Source organism: Brienomyrus brachyistius, chromosome 5 (assembly GCF_023856365.1).
Source record: "Brienomyrus brachyistius isolate T26 chromosome 5, BBRACH_0.4, whole genome shotgun sequence".
NCBI lineage: Eukaryota > Metazoa > Chordata > Actinopteri > Osteoglossiformes > Mormyridae > Brienomyrus > Brienomyrus brachyistius.
The window spans coordinates 10148274-10162177 of record NC_064537.1 but is presented as its reverse complement, the minus strand read 5'-3'; the positions used below and the strand labels follow the sequence as shown (position 1 = coordinate 10162177).

Genomic DNA, 13904 nt, shown 5'->3' with positions numbered 1-13904 from the left:
GGTTTTGTCAGCAGGGGTGTCCGGTGGTCTCTGCACACGCGCCACTCTTTGGTTCTTGTGAAGTTTATGTGGTTGGTGCTGCCTGCACAAGTACATGGAAATTGATTAGCTGTTTCCAGTAGGTGGCAGCACTGACTTTCACAGAGCACTGGTCAACGATGAAAGGGTAGAATAAGGGTTACAGCCAGTGGTTATGGATACCATTAGGCTTAGAGGTAGGGTTAGGGTTAGGCTAACAATTAATGCTACAGTTTGTATTAGCATTAGGATTGCTATTTGTTTTAAACTGGGGTTAGAACATGCACTGGACTTAAATGGGTTTTATGGTGCGCTGAGAGCATTTGGAGATTTTGTTATTTTTCCAGCATTCATATCTTTTATATTTTGTGCGACAGATGAAAGGCCAAAGCTATAATAACTGGCTGCTTTGTGCATCTGGGAGGATGTTAGAAGAGCTTCTCATCTTACCGAGATCATTTTCATTTTATATTACTCTAGGCTAGTAAATAAGCGCCCGTCCGAGAGAAGATACAAGGAAAACAATCACGTCTGCTGTCCTTTTTTTTTTGTTTTTATCCAAAATGCTTGAGCATCGGCCAAAAGATCGGCTATAGAGCTCTTACCTCTGCACCCCTCCCAGTGTGAAAGCTGCTCACCACACCATGTCATGCTATACCGCAAAAACCCCATCCGCCACGGTCTGCCATTGTTTGAGCCCCACAAAGATGTTACGCAAGTATGCAGGGCCAGTCGCGGAGTGCTGGAGCTGCTTCAGTCCTCTTTATTTGAAGCACAAAAGACTCAGGGGGCCCTGCTTCACTTATTGAACTGCGCCAGTGAAGCTGAATCATCCTTTGAGGTTGTTGATTGCAAACGTGACAGTCGGACAAACCTACATTTTTTTTTTTTTATACAACAATGTGTCCATTTTAATAGTAATTCACGAACAGCTGAAAAAGGTGAATAATTTATAATGCCAGTTGGCTTGACCCCGATTGTAACCATAGGAATATATCGTATGACCTAGGTTAGTAAAGTCAGCTGGTTGTTTAATGTGGGACCAGATCATCGGCACCCATGCGCCTCTCATATACCCGCTTATCCTGTAGGGGGTGGTGGTGGGCCAGGAGTCTGTCTCAGCACTGGGCACCAGGAAGGGGTACATCCTGGAATCATGCCATGACAGGGCACACACACAGACGCACGTTATAAGGGTGTTATCAGAGACACCGATTTGCCCCCCCCCCCCCCCCCCCCCCGTTACCATTACCAAGCACACACACCAGCATCCCGATTCCAGCTCAATAGCTCGATGTTCCAGGGCTGAGCTTTCGCTCCACATTCCTCCCTGGCCGTTTATGTCGCCGTTCTGATTTGGCTTGGGATTGATTCGATTCCGAATCAAGGCTGAGCGCAGGCAATAGTGAAAACACAGCCATGAATAGTTAACATCATTAAGTCTGCCGGTCATTGAGGCACTCGAATGGAATAGGCCTTGGGGGAAGACAGAGACATTAACATTGGTGTGATTTCGCAACCAGATACAATAAGAGTTAACATTACCCACGCCGCCTTCTCCCTTTTTTCGTTTTGCTGCTCAGTGGACAGTTTTACCTGCAACACTCTACCAGCTTTCTCATCCCTTTCAGAGGAGACCTTTAACTGCGCCTCACACTTCTCTCCAGATTCTAATGCGGACTATCAGTGAAACCGAAACTGAATTCAGGACGGCTAGCTTAGATATTTCTTTCCTCATATTCCTTCATCCATTCGATGGCTGTTTAATTTGAACCTTCGTTTTTTTTCTCCACTATTATGAATAATGAAAAATAAATAGCTGCTTATTAAGGTGAAGCAAAACGCTTCCCTGCTCCAAACTTCCTCCTGCCAGGGGCTGTATTACTGGACTCTGATCTGTACCTAAAGGTAAAAGGACTTCGGTTTCCTAACATAAGAGAACGTCCTTTATACCTCCAACTACCCATGGAATCCTGTTGTTATGATTATATATAACGTATGCATGCATGATCACTTACAAGTGCAGATAAATTGACATCTGATTCATTTATTATGCACGGTCTTACAATTTTAACAAGCGTAACCCGGCGATATTCATTATAAATAAAGCACAATACTAAATAAGATCAGAAGCAGAGTGATGTTATTCTGAAGCACTGATGAGAACCACGAACCAGGATGAGAATTATGAGCCCGACTGGAAATACTGAAATATATCTTGATTAAGAGACAGAAATGCATGGTAGAGGGAAATGGGTATCCTCTGCATTATTAAATTCAAATTGTATGAATTTGTATATAAATATATATATATATATATATACACACACTATAACTCTTTAGTAAAACAGACCCCATGTGTGGATATGCATACATTAAAGGGACTTGAACTGAAGGCTGCACAGGCAGTTTAATGGTGGAACAGGGCAGAATCAGATCTCAGGCCAGACTGATATCTAGGGCTGTGAAACAGGATCAGAATTAAATAACCTAAGACACGTCAAATCCATCTGCGAGCTCCGCCAAGCACTGCCCTGGAATAATTACAGAAACACTGCTATGGGTCAGACACGCCGATCCAATTCTTCGAACTTTTCAAGTCTTCAAATTTTCCCAACCCAGACCTCCTCGCTGCACTCCCACGTTCCAATTCTTCCAAACGGCTTTCTGGTTCCGGCATTCCAGCATCCCCGATGGGCTGGGGTGAGAGGATGCGGTGCCCACTTAAAACTGCAGATATGGGAAAAATAAACTGCAGTTGCTGTGGGGCTCCTCTAGAGGGGCGCCACCTTCAGTCCCTCTCCGCCTCATTGCGATGCACTAGGCCCGACTCCCAGCGCTGTAGCAGCGGATGTTTCTGACGTGCCGTCCTGGAGCTTTTGGACACCTGCGCAAATCAACCAGGGCATGAGAAGAAAGATGAGAGAGTGCATTTAATCCTAATGCACTGTACATTTTCGTTTTAAATGTAAGGGATTCATTTAAACATAACAACAATATCGTTATCCTACGACCCCGTTTCCAGAAAAGTTGGGACACTGTGGAAAATGTGGGAACGTGTTGTTGCCATCAAACTCAAATTGAGCACATATTTCTGATATAACAATAAAATTTCTCACTTTCAACAGCTGATGTGTCGTTTTGTTCTATTTTCAATCAAATATGGGTTCATATGCAAATCACTGCATTCTTTTTTTATTTATAATTTTTTTTTGGAAAAGGGGTAACATCATTACAGTGTCTTTGTGTATGGTCTTGATTGCCGAATTAATACTACTACTGTCTGTGATACAGAAAAACCCTGTAAGAACAGTGGAGTTCAGGAAGTTACAGAAGTCAGACTGGGATCAACTCAGCCTGGACAATTATGTCTTTATCTATGATGTCATAAAGAGTGCCCTGTTTATTGAAGGAGGTGCTATTCATTAATGTTTATTGTGTTGACACTGAAGCGAACCAGATGAGTATGAGGCACATGGAATCAGGCTATGGCTTAACGACGGCCCATCTTGTGGACGGGTGGGTCGGCGGACTGCTGGAGTGGAGCCGATAACTAGCGACAGTGCTTCCTGATTGGCCGGGACCTAGGGGGCGCACCGGTTCCTCCAGCTGCGACGTTCTCTTCTCATCTGCCGGGGGCCACACCAGGTCGAGCTTCCTACTCTGCCGGGCTACAGGCAGGACAGAGGGACAGCGAGACAGAAGGGGAACAGACACAGAGAGTCGTCAGCAGCGGCAGCCATGCAGGGACAATGTGTGCCCTCATTGGGATGCCGTGTTTATGTTCCCAGCCAGCTGCCATGCTGATGGCACGTCCCGGGGAAGTCGCAGAAGTGTAAGATGCCCACATCTGCACCCGTGGCAAATTAGGCCCTTGGGGGAGGGGGGGGGGGGGGGGGGGACTCCTGAGCTTTTAAAATGCAGCATTAGGAGCCCCTTAGGCCCCCACGTCTTACTGACGGTGTGACCCAGCTGCCTTTCTGTCAGGCCTTTACCTTCGAGACATTCCCGAGGTCTCTTTACAGAAATTATCGGCAGCTCGATAATTATCTGCTTACTTACAAGGGCCTTTGATGATAAAGTGCTGCAGGCATGTGCATTGAGAAAGGATGTAATCAGCAGTGGGCAACTAACAAAAACAGGGGCACGCCTACCGAGAAGGGCCACAATGCGAAGGCAGGGTGTCAGCCCAAAGGTAAGAATGAATGGAATGCGACCCAGAAACTGACCGCTTCCCGTGTTAGTCAGCTCCTTCTGTGGCAATGAAATTAAGACAAATATTTGTATGCCGGAAAGGAAGGTGCACATATGTTCTCAGTCGCCGTAAGAGCGATGTAGCTTTATTTATCGGCCTGAGGACCGATGGGAATGATGGGGAGGGCAGAGTGGAGCGAAACAGCCCTAACCTGCTCTGTGAAAAACAGGGAATGTCAAAACTGTGCAAGTAGGTATTGTAAGAAAAGGAGAGAGAGAGATAGACAGATAACGAGAGAGCCAGCAAGAGAGAGAGAGGGTGAGAGAGAGAGAGATACAGAGAGAGAGAACGAGACAGAAAGAGAGAGACAGCAAGAGATAGAGAGTGAGAAAGAGGGAGAGACAGCGAGAGAGAGAGAGAGAATTCACCTCTGCCACATGCTGAACATCAGTCGGGGTACTTGAAATATACACAGGATATGACATCATTGCTAATGAAAAAAGAGTTACCCAGAGCCAAATTAGGAATGATATCAGGGAGTGCTATTTGGCCTGGAAATGACAGCTGAATCATTTTAATCCGGGGGGGGGTATGCATATGTCCTCATGATCGGGGTTTCATCCAACTTTCTATCTGGGCCCAAACACATTACAACAGAACTTTTCAAAAATATGGACCGTCTGGCAGGGAGCTGGGAGGGAGCAAAAACCTGGACTGTCTGGCAGGGAGCTGGGAGGGAGCAAAAACCTGGACTGTCTGGCAGGGAGCTGGGAGGGAGCAAAAACCTGGGCTGTCTGGCAGGGAGCTGGGAGGGAGCAAAAACCTGGACTGTCTGGCAGGGAGCTGGGAGGGAGCAAAAACCTGGGCTGCCTGGCAGGGAGCTGGGAGGGAGTAAAAACCTGGACTGTCTGGCAGGGAGCTGGGAGGGAGCAAAAACCTGGACTGTCTGGAAGGGAGCTGGGAGGGAGCAAAAACCTGGACTGTCTGGCAGGGAGCTGGGAGGGAGCAAAAACCTGGACTGTCTGGAAGGGAGCTGGGAGGGAGCAAAAACCTGGACCGGTTGTGGCTCCCCAAGGACTGGATCGGGAAACACTGCGTTAGAGTCAGGAGACCTTGGGGCTCAAACCTGCAGTGCGCACGTTTGTGTGCATCTCAGAATGGCCTACAATTTACTTACAGTCTATCCAAGGTGTTTCCTACTTTACATCCTGCATAAATGTGCAGAGATTAACAACAATGCATCGTCAGATGAAACTACTGTACTTCAGCATTTATGTACTGTATGATCTCAAATGACAGAATGGTTGATATCACATGATTCTGTTTACATTAGTGCAAGTTAAAATGCGGCTGCTGAGTTTTTCTTCTGTGAGTGGAAAATTGTACAACCATCATAAATCCCCGGCTTATTTTTGAACAACAGACCAGAAAATGGGGGAAAAGACTCACAGAACTCTGTTTATCCTCTGAGTCAACTGAATATGGAGTCATTTGCAGAAATATATGTAAACTGGTAGCTACACAACCAGTCAAACGTTTTGCACAGCACAGGTTTTCAACACTTTTCTGTTTATTTCATAAACTGCAGATTTTTTATTCTTGCTAAACAGTGAAAAGTTGAGTGAACGACTATAAATGAAAATACAAGTCCATTATAATATGGAAAGAGTATGTAACAGTGCATGTCTGACATCCTATTAACTGGATGTGTGGTGATGGCAGAGTCAGATTCTAGGCTGTCCTTTAACTTTAAATGCACTAGTTAAGTGTCTCATGGAACAGAACAGCATTAAATCTCCCTTGTAGAAAGGATGCCTCGATTTTTCTCTGCTGTTATAACTGCTAGAGGAGTTTACTTTGATGCATCAAAGATATGACATTTTCTTGCTAATAAAAGTACTCAAATGCTGAACATACTGTAAATATATTTGTTAGCAAAGAATATTGATTGTATTTTTAGTAAATGTCAAGTGAGTAACATGCAAATCTAGAAAATCTCAGTGTTTGCAAAGACTTTTGACTGGTGGTGTATAATGAAATGATGAATTCCAGTGTCCGACTGCTATGTACCAAACTGGCCAACAGCACGGCACTGAGGTGCAGTTTATGGGCAGATGGCAGTTTAACTGTTGGCTGTAGGGTAGATCTTTACATACAGTAGTTGCTCAGTGATGTCAATACACAAGCTAACTAGTAGTTGAACATTAATATCTGCTATTTGTGGACTGAAGTGCATCTGGGCGGTGGGGGGGGGGGGCATTATGGAAAGAGATCATAAGTTTGAAGTTGGACTGTCGGGGAGGAGGATCAGGCAGGGGGGCTTGCATCCCTATGGAGGATCCTTTAAACTTTTATATTAACATACACATAAAAGGCAGCACTAAAATGACCATGACAGTGACAGAAGGTAGAGGATCTTTCCTTCCATTTCTGTCCAGTGCATGGTCAACAGGCACTGCAGAACCCTGGTGACGTCATGGACAGTGTGTCCTTACTGGCCGTGTCTTCTTCTTAATTTATTCAGGCCGGCTACGACCAGATACAGATCACACCTGCTGCCTTTGAACCTATTTCACCCTAGTTCACCGAGATGGCACTGTACAGTGAGTTAAATTTGGACTGTCAGGGGATTGGGTATCCAGTTGACAGGCAGAGACCCCAGAGGTTTTTTTTCTCCCTACTAGAGAATTTTTTGGTTCCTCTCATCCATTGTCCTCTGGCTTGTTTGCTTTCATTCATTCATTCATTCATTCATTCATTCATTCATTCATATAATTACAGAATGCCATTCACCCTTTTCAAATGTCTGGGTCTTCCTATATTGCACTGTTTCTGTACTGCATTGTCTTGCCTTTCACTGCACTGCTGTTTGTCCTGTATCGCACTGCTTTTTGTCCCCTCTTGTTCCCCTATGCACTTGTCCCTTTCCCTGCGACTATAGCACAAGAATTTCACTGTGTTCCTTGGAACACGAGACAATAAACCTTGAAATCTGAAAACTTCAGACCCGTATGCCCCCCCCCCCACCCAGAAGTAAGGTCAGACTGCCTGAGTAGAATGATGAGACAGCTCAGAGCTCCCTACGTCTTATTAATCGGCCCCACATGAATCTCTTGCTGGAAAACATTACTGTCCATGCTATTGTTACAGGCCAGTAACGGGGGCAGACACGTCTAGGTGTCACAGAGACACGGGTCGTTAACAGCAGCTGGAGAAAAAGAAGGTGGAGTCAAAACACGCCAGCCGTTGTGCGATCTGCTGACATCGGTCTTCAGCTGCCACGTTAAATTTGCAAGCCAAGCAGTCATAGTCAGCCTGCCTGTGTTGGCTGCAGAGTGAAATGTTTACCTTATTGAAGAGCTACACGAATTTCACGCGTAAAATTCTGCCTGCAGAGGGTGACTTTCAGTGACATAGCTGGGGGGATTACGGATGTGCTCAGGCTAGAACCAAAAGTTACGGTAGCTGGTGTCAGATAGTTTAGTGGAAAAACCGCACAGGATGTTCTGCTAAAAGGTCCCTGCAGTTGAGTCTAAATGTCTAGGGAAATTTTTTGACTCTACAAAGATTTTGGATTCAAGGTGAAAAGCACAGCAGATAGCTAAAGAAGATGCGATATTCATATACGAACACAGGGACGTGTGTGTGTCACTCACCTGGCGGTGTGGATGAGGAGGTCCTGGAGGCCAGGTCTGTAGAGGGGAGGCTGTAACGTGGCGTTGAGCTGATGCGCGTCTTCGTGTTTGCCGGCCGCCCGCTTGCAGTCCTGGGAATCTCCCCCCCGTGCAAGCTGTTCCTCTGCCTCCGTAGCTCCCTCTCTCTTTCCCTCGTTTCCCGGATGTCTTGTTCCACCTTGGGTCTCAGGGAAAGGGAGGAGCGCAGCTTAAAGAAGGGGTTCTCCTTGGACAGGGTGGGTTCTTCCCGGTCATGTTCCTCATCTCCCTCGTTGGCCCTGGTGGGGATTATGGTTACGGAGTCCGTGCTGTGGGAGGGCAGTGGGGGGCTCTCTGGACCGGCTGTGAGGCTCTGAGGTACAGAAGCACTCTCCTGAATGATGACCTGTCCATGAGGCCCCTCAGAGAGCGTAGGGCCACATGATACAGGAGGTAGACTCAGCTCCTTTGAGGGGTGCAATGTTCTTTGCAGATGCCCAGGGTCAGATCCTGCAGTAGAAGCTCTGTCTCTTTGGGCCGATGGCCTCTTTGACAGGGCCGGCTTTGCCAGCTGGCTCTCCTGGAGAGCTTCGAACAACAGCTTCCTCTCCCGCAGTTGGCGCACGCTGCCCTTATCGTAGAAGCCTGGCACTTTGCCTAACTGGACCAGAGCCTGCTCCCGCTCTGACTCCATCTTGATCTCCCACTGCATCTTCTTGCCGGCAAGCTGCCGGTCTTTCCCCTGCACTCTGCCCAACTTGGCGGGCAGCGGCTGGGACAGAATAGACCGCCTCAAGGGAATGTCCACGAATTCCTCGGTCTTGGAAAGACCCCGGGCGTGCCGCAGACTCTGTTCCCGCTCTGCTGCCTGGCGAATCTCCCTCTCAATAGGCGTCTCGCCCAGAAAAGCAGGAACGCCGCCGACATCATCAGGGACTGGATGAAGCTCCATGGTGCTGCCAGGTGAGAAGTCCACAGACACCCCGCTGTCACTCTGGTTATCGTCCCCATTGTCCCCCTCCATTCTCACTGCTGTGTCACTGCTGCAGGCAGATTTTGCTCGCTGCCCCAACTTCTGCGTCTCTTTCGTTTCTCCCTTGCCTTTATTCCCCAGCTTCTCTATTCCTGCCTCGCCCACGTGAAACCCGGCCTCTTTCTCTTCCTTTCCTCTACCTGTTTGTCCACCTTCCTCCTCCTCCCTCTCTCTCTCCCTCCACCACCCCGTCCCTCTCGACAGCTCCCTCACTACAACAGAAGCAGATCCATGGCAGCCAGGCTCCTGATTGGCAGACTCCTGGGCAACAGTAACTAAGGGTGGAGACCCTTTGAACACCTGTTGTGCTTCCTGCATCTCTGTTAGTAGAGGCAGGTGATGTGGCTCCCCCTGCTGGACATTTCGTATTATTACAGTGTTGAGGATCAGGGCTTCTTCGTGCTCAGGCTGTTGATTGGGGTTTATGACCTGGCCCCTCGAGGAAATCCCTGAGATGGTGGGCGTCGGAGTTTTACTGCTAGCATTGTTCATGTTAACCCTCTTTGGTGCTGCGTCGAAGTGACAGGACTTTCTGTCCAAACTGTGGTCTGTCCTGCCTCCTCCCACTTCTGCTGTAAGGAAAGAGACATTTGATTCTCCCGGTGACTCGATGTTATTCTGCACATCTGCTGAACGGAGACACTGAGCTTCTCCAGATTTGTTTACAGGTATCGCTTCATTTGAATTTTTGCATGAGCCTGCACCACCCAGACTGCAGGCTTCACCTGCTTCCCAGCTCCCATTATGCCAGCAGTCGATGGCCCTCCATTCAGTGCTCAGGTCTGTTCTTAACTGTGGAGATTCAACCTCTTGACTGTTACAAGTCAACTGACCTCTTGTAGCCAAAGAGATGGTTATGGCATCTTCACTGACCTCTTCTTTAAGATCCAGCCTCCTGCCCTCCTCAATACAGCCCTCTGCTGACTGGACTGAATCCACACAGGTCATGAAGAAGTGACAACGTCTATCAATTTTCTCACCAATTAGTGGATGGTGAGACTCAGTCATTGACCTTTTGGGTTCAGGTAAGTCAGCCCAAGTGTTGTTTACTTCTTCTCCAGAAGCTTCTCCTTGGAGGGGTGAGGTGCTTGCTCCCTCTTCCTCACAGTCCATGGCATCATCCATCCACAGCCCCCAGATGCTGTCCTCCTGGGCTGGTTTTCCACGTTTCAATTCTAATGGGGGGCCTACAACTCGTTTACATTAGCAAAGACTGCAGGTAAACACTCATTCCATGGAACACCTCATGAAATTCAGTGTTCTTCAACTCAGAACAGATCTGAAATAAGAGCAGACAGTGAAACACAGCTCTTAAAATAGTCGTGCCGCCTTTTACAACTGCTACAAAAATACATCTGTTAACAGTTTTCTCATAAACTGTTGTGGTTTCTTAATAAATTGCAACAAGCTGCCGCACCAAAAATATGCGTTGTGAAAGGTACTTAAAGAGACAGTGTACTGTTTATTTTTCTACATGATTTTTGCATGCATTGAAGGCTTTGGTTTTAAATGCTGGGCAGGTAGTGTCTCACATCCACCGTTAAAAAGAAGAGCATCAGGTGATGTTCAGCAAAGCTGCAGGAAAAGCAAATGGATAGAGTGCAACATGCCTTGTAAGTGTGTTCAGAAGCAGGACCCATGACCTCTTGGAAAGGTGTCCATCTATTCAGTTTAAGCGCATGCCTTTACCAACTCCACACACACACACACACACACACACACACACACACACACACACACACACACACACACACACACACACACACACACACACACACACACACACACAGGTTTGTGATTATATCTTTGTGGAGACTCTCCATTCATTTCTATGGGGAAAACTCTAATCCCAACATGATGAACTTAAGCCCTATCCAGCCTTAACCTTAATCATCAGTAACCAAATAAAATACGAGATTTTCGGCATTTTTAGTTTTTTGATTGCGTTCACAGATCTTTGTGGGGACCTGAAAAATGGTCCCCACAATGTCAAAATAACAGGTTTTTATCACATTGTGGGGAACATTTGGTCACAATGTAATATAAACCTAATCCACACACACACACACACACAGGAGGGGCAGCATTCACACCCCAAAGGTGTGATACCAACTGAGCCATGCAGTCACGCAGTTGGGTGAGTTGGAATCTAAATATCCTGCTATGCCCTGCAACAAACTGGCAACCCCTCCAGGGTCGTCCCCAGCCTTGTGACCTCTGCCAGTGTTTCGCAACCTGGTCCTTGGGGCCCTCCCCCAGACAGTCCATGTTTTTGCTCCTTCTCAGCTCCCGGTAGGAACTGTCTGACAGAGAGTTCGGAGGGAGCAAAAACGTGGACTGTCTGGGGGGGGTCCCTGGGGACCGGGTTGCGAAACACTGCCCTATGCAGCCTTGGATAAGCTCCTAACTCACTCTACAGATAAGTAGCTGGTGAATGGAAAGAAATAACTTTCTAAGCTCTAGATACCCATAGCCCAGATACCTGTTTTGCTTATTTTTTTAATGATCCGTTTCAAAAGAAAAAAAAATTGAGCGCATCATAGATTCATAAAAGTTTTGTCAAATACTTGTGTGTTTGTAACCATTGGAGTGGATCACCGGACTGTAAAAGGCACACGGAAGCTGACTCACAATCATGCGTCAGTGAGACACAAAAGACTCACTTGCGTTCAGTGCAAAGTTTCCTGCTGAATCGGAGATAATGTCAAATCGGCTTAGCCCTCCGAGAAGCTCGGTGGAATGTGGCCAATGTGTTTCTCACAGCTGATAGAACGAGGGCTGAGCTCTCAGATGCGTCACGCCGCTCTGCTTCGGCTTTCCCATGATCCTTCACTTATTTCTGTCTGGGCCGAGCAGCGCTGCACCTCCTCGTCCCATAATTTTATGCATGTGTCCACACCAAACGCTTTACTGCCTATTGCCCTCGCTAGGATTCAGCCGCTACATGGGATTAAAGTTGTTTTTAATCCATTCCAAACAAAGGCACATTGCTGAAAGCCGTTTAGTTTTCACACGCCGTTTCCCGGGAAACAAAATTGGCTTTTTTAATATACCAGGCAGACTTCTCTGCTTTCAGTGTGGCTGTAGCCTGACGTCAGAAGTATGAGAAACCAACTGCTCAACACACCTTCAGCATCATACGAGTCATTGTTGCGTCATTGTAATGGCTGCAGACTTCAGCTAAATCCCAGTTAACTCGGATTAAGAGCTTCTGAATAAACATTCACTTTAAAACCAAACAGCTGTGTGATGACCTCATAGCAAAAGTCTGACACAAGACTGCTTAGACAATAAAACAAAGATATTACCATTTAAGAAGAAAATCTGTTTACGTATACAGTACGTACTACACTAAAGTCTTCGGCAGTCAAAAGAAATGTTCAAAGCTATTCATCTGGGTAGTAAGTGCACATTTGCTCAGGACAAAAAAAAAACAATTTAACATTAAACCATGAGAAAATTCTGAGTAGTACAATAAAAACTAGCAAAAAAATCCTCTGTTCTGTAAAAAGTTATTGATATCTCGTTGGGTGGCTAGATGAACGCCGATTCAGTTCCCAAACCTTTCCTCAGGGGCGCCCCAGCCATTCCATGCGTTTATTGAATTTCACCACAAGCTCACTTAAGGAATTAACTTAATTAGTTAAAAAAAAGTCAATGGGATATTGATTAGCTATAGGAAGGGCGCCATACGTGGGTGTATTGAAAGGTTGCTGTAAATGGGGTGATTTCAGTGGGGTTTTGAGACGGCTAAGCTAACACACTTTGAAAGGCGTAATAGCGTAGATTTACACCAATATAAAGATCATTTAAACATTATTTTCTTTGGCTGCCTAAGCCTTTTGCACAGTACTGTATATATGTGTATACATAAACGTAGGTTATTCACTACACTGCAAAACACAGGTAAGAAATCAGAAACATTTTAGTTCTGACTGACGATTTCTGAAGTACATGTTATCCACAACCCACGGACGTACTATTTCCCGGGTTTTATCACAGCGATAAATCCAGCAAAATCGGATTTTTCACTGTCTGCTAAGCACAGAAAAGTGTGCTTAGCGATACTCCTTAATCGGTTTATGATTCCTTCATCAGCAGTCATTGTAGTCACCTTCAATATCCCGAAGAGATCTATTACTACCATATAGTCGGGAACAGGGTGGCTGGGGTGAACCAAACTAGATTTGCGAACAGGATTTTCATCAGCACTGTGTGGCGCGGGTCAGGCATTTAGATAATGATGGGTGACCTAATCCACAAGGATTTAGTTTTTCATTATAACAAGAGCAGCTACCCGCATTGTGCATATTGCGTCAATTTGAACCCATCCGCAATAACACGTCTGAGTGCGTATAAGGGAGACATCAAGGTGTTTCTGCGGCAGGTTATAACACTGCAGATAATAAAAGGTGTGTGTGGGGGGGGGGGGGGGGGGGGGGGGTGACCGGGGATACCATATAAGGACGAGCTGAGGACAGTGTGACAAGTACTGCGCTTGTCAATTAAACCTCCACTTAAAGTGTCGGAAGGTTGACTGCATTCATTATCAGAGAACTTGCATATCCTTCCCGCCGGCTAGATTTAACCGAGCACAAAGAACGAATATGGAGGCTTCTCCAAAGTGGAGCATTTGTGCGCAGATGTGTGGCCCCCGGGGGGCAGCGGGGCTCGATGTCCCGCCCAGCCAAATTTTAGAATAAAAATACATTTCCTTGTCCTTTCATCTTAACTACTTTATATAACATTTAATTAATTGGAGTTAATTGCGTTGTTACAGCTATTAATACTGAACAAAATCACAGGGAGCGGTCCATCAAAAGCAATGAAAGATGGATGCAAAGATATGAAAACGTTTTACATGCATCTTTAAACATGAAGTGCTTTGTTCATGAATTTCGATTTAGAATTTCCGGAACAGCGTTAAAAAATTAACCCCCCTTGCACTAAATATAATTACACCCACCTCAAAATCAAGTGTCGGCAGAACGTGCATCACTTTGCA

At 46.2% G+C, this 13904-nt stretch overlaps 1 protein-coding gene across 1 annotated transcript; it reads right to left on the bottom strand.

Moving 5' to 3' along the window:
• Positions 1-2409: 2409 nt before the first annotated feature.
• On the bottom strand, positions 2410-9332 carry misp3 (MISP family member 3). Its single transcript, XM_049014153.1, has 3 exons — positions 7870-9332; positions 3616-3689; positions 2410-2905 (listed from the first exon to the last, which is right to left on the bottom strand). The coding sequence occupies exons 1-3, from the start codon at positions 9215-9217 to the stop codon at positions 2810-2812; spliced, it is 1518 nt and encodes a 505-aa protein (XP_048870110.1). The 5' UTR covers positions 9218-9332; the 3' UTR covers positions 2410-2809.
• Positions 9333-13904: the final 4572 nt, after the last annotated feature.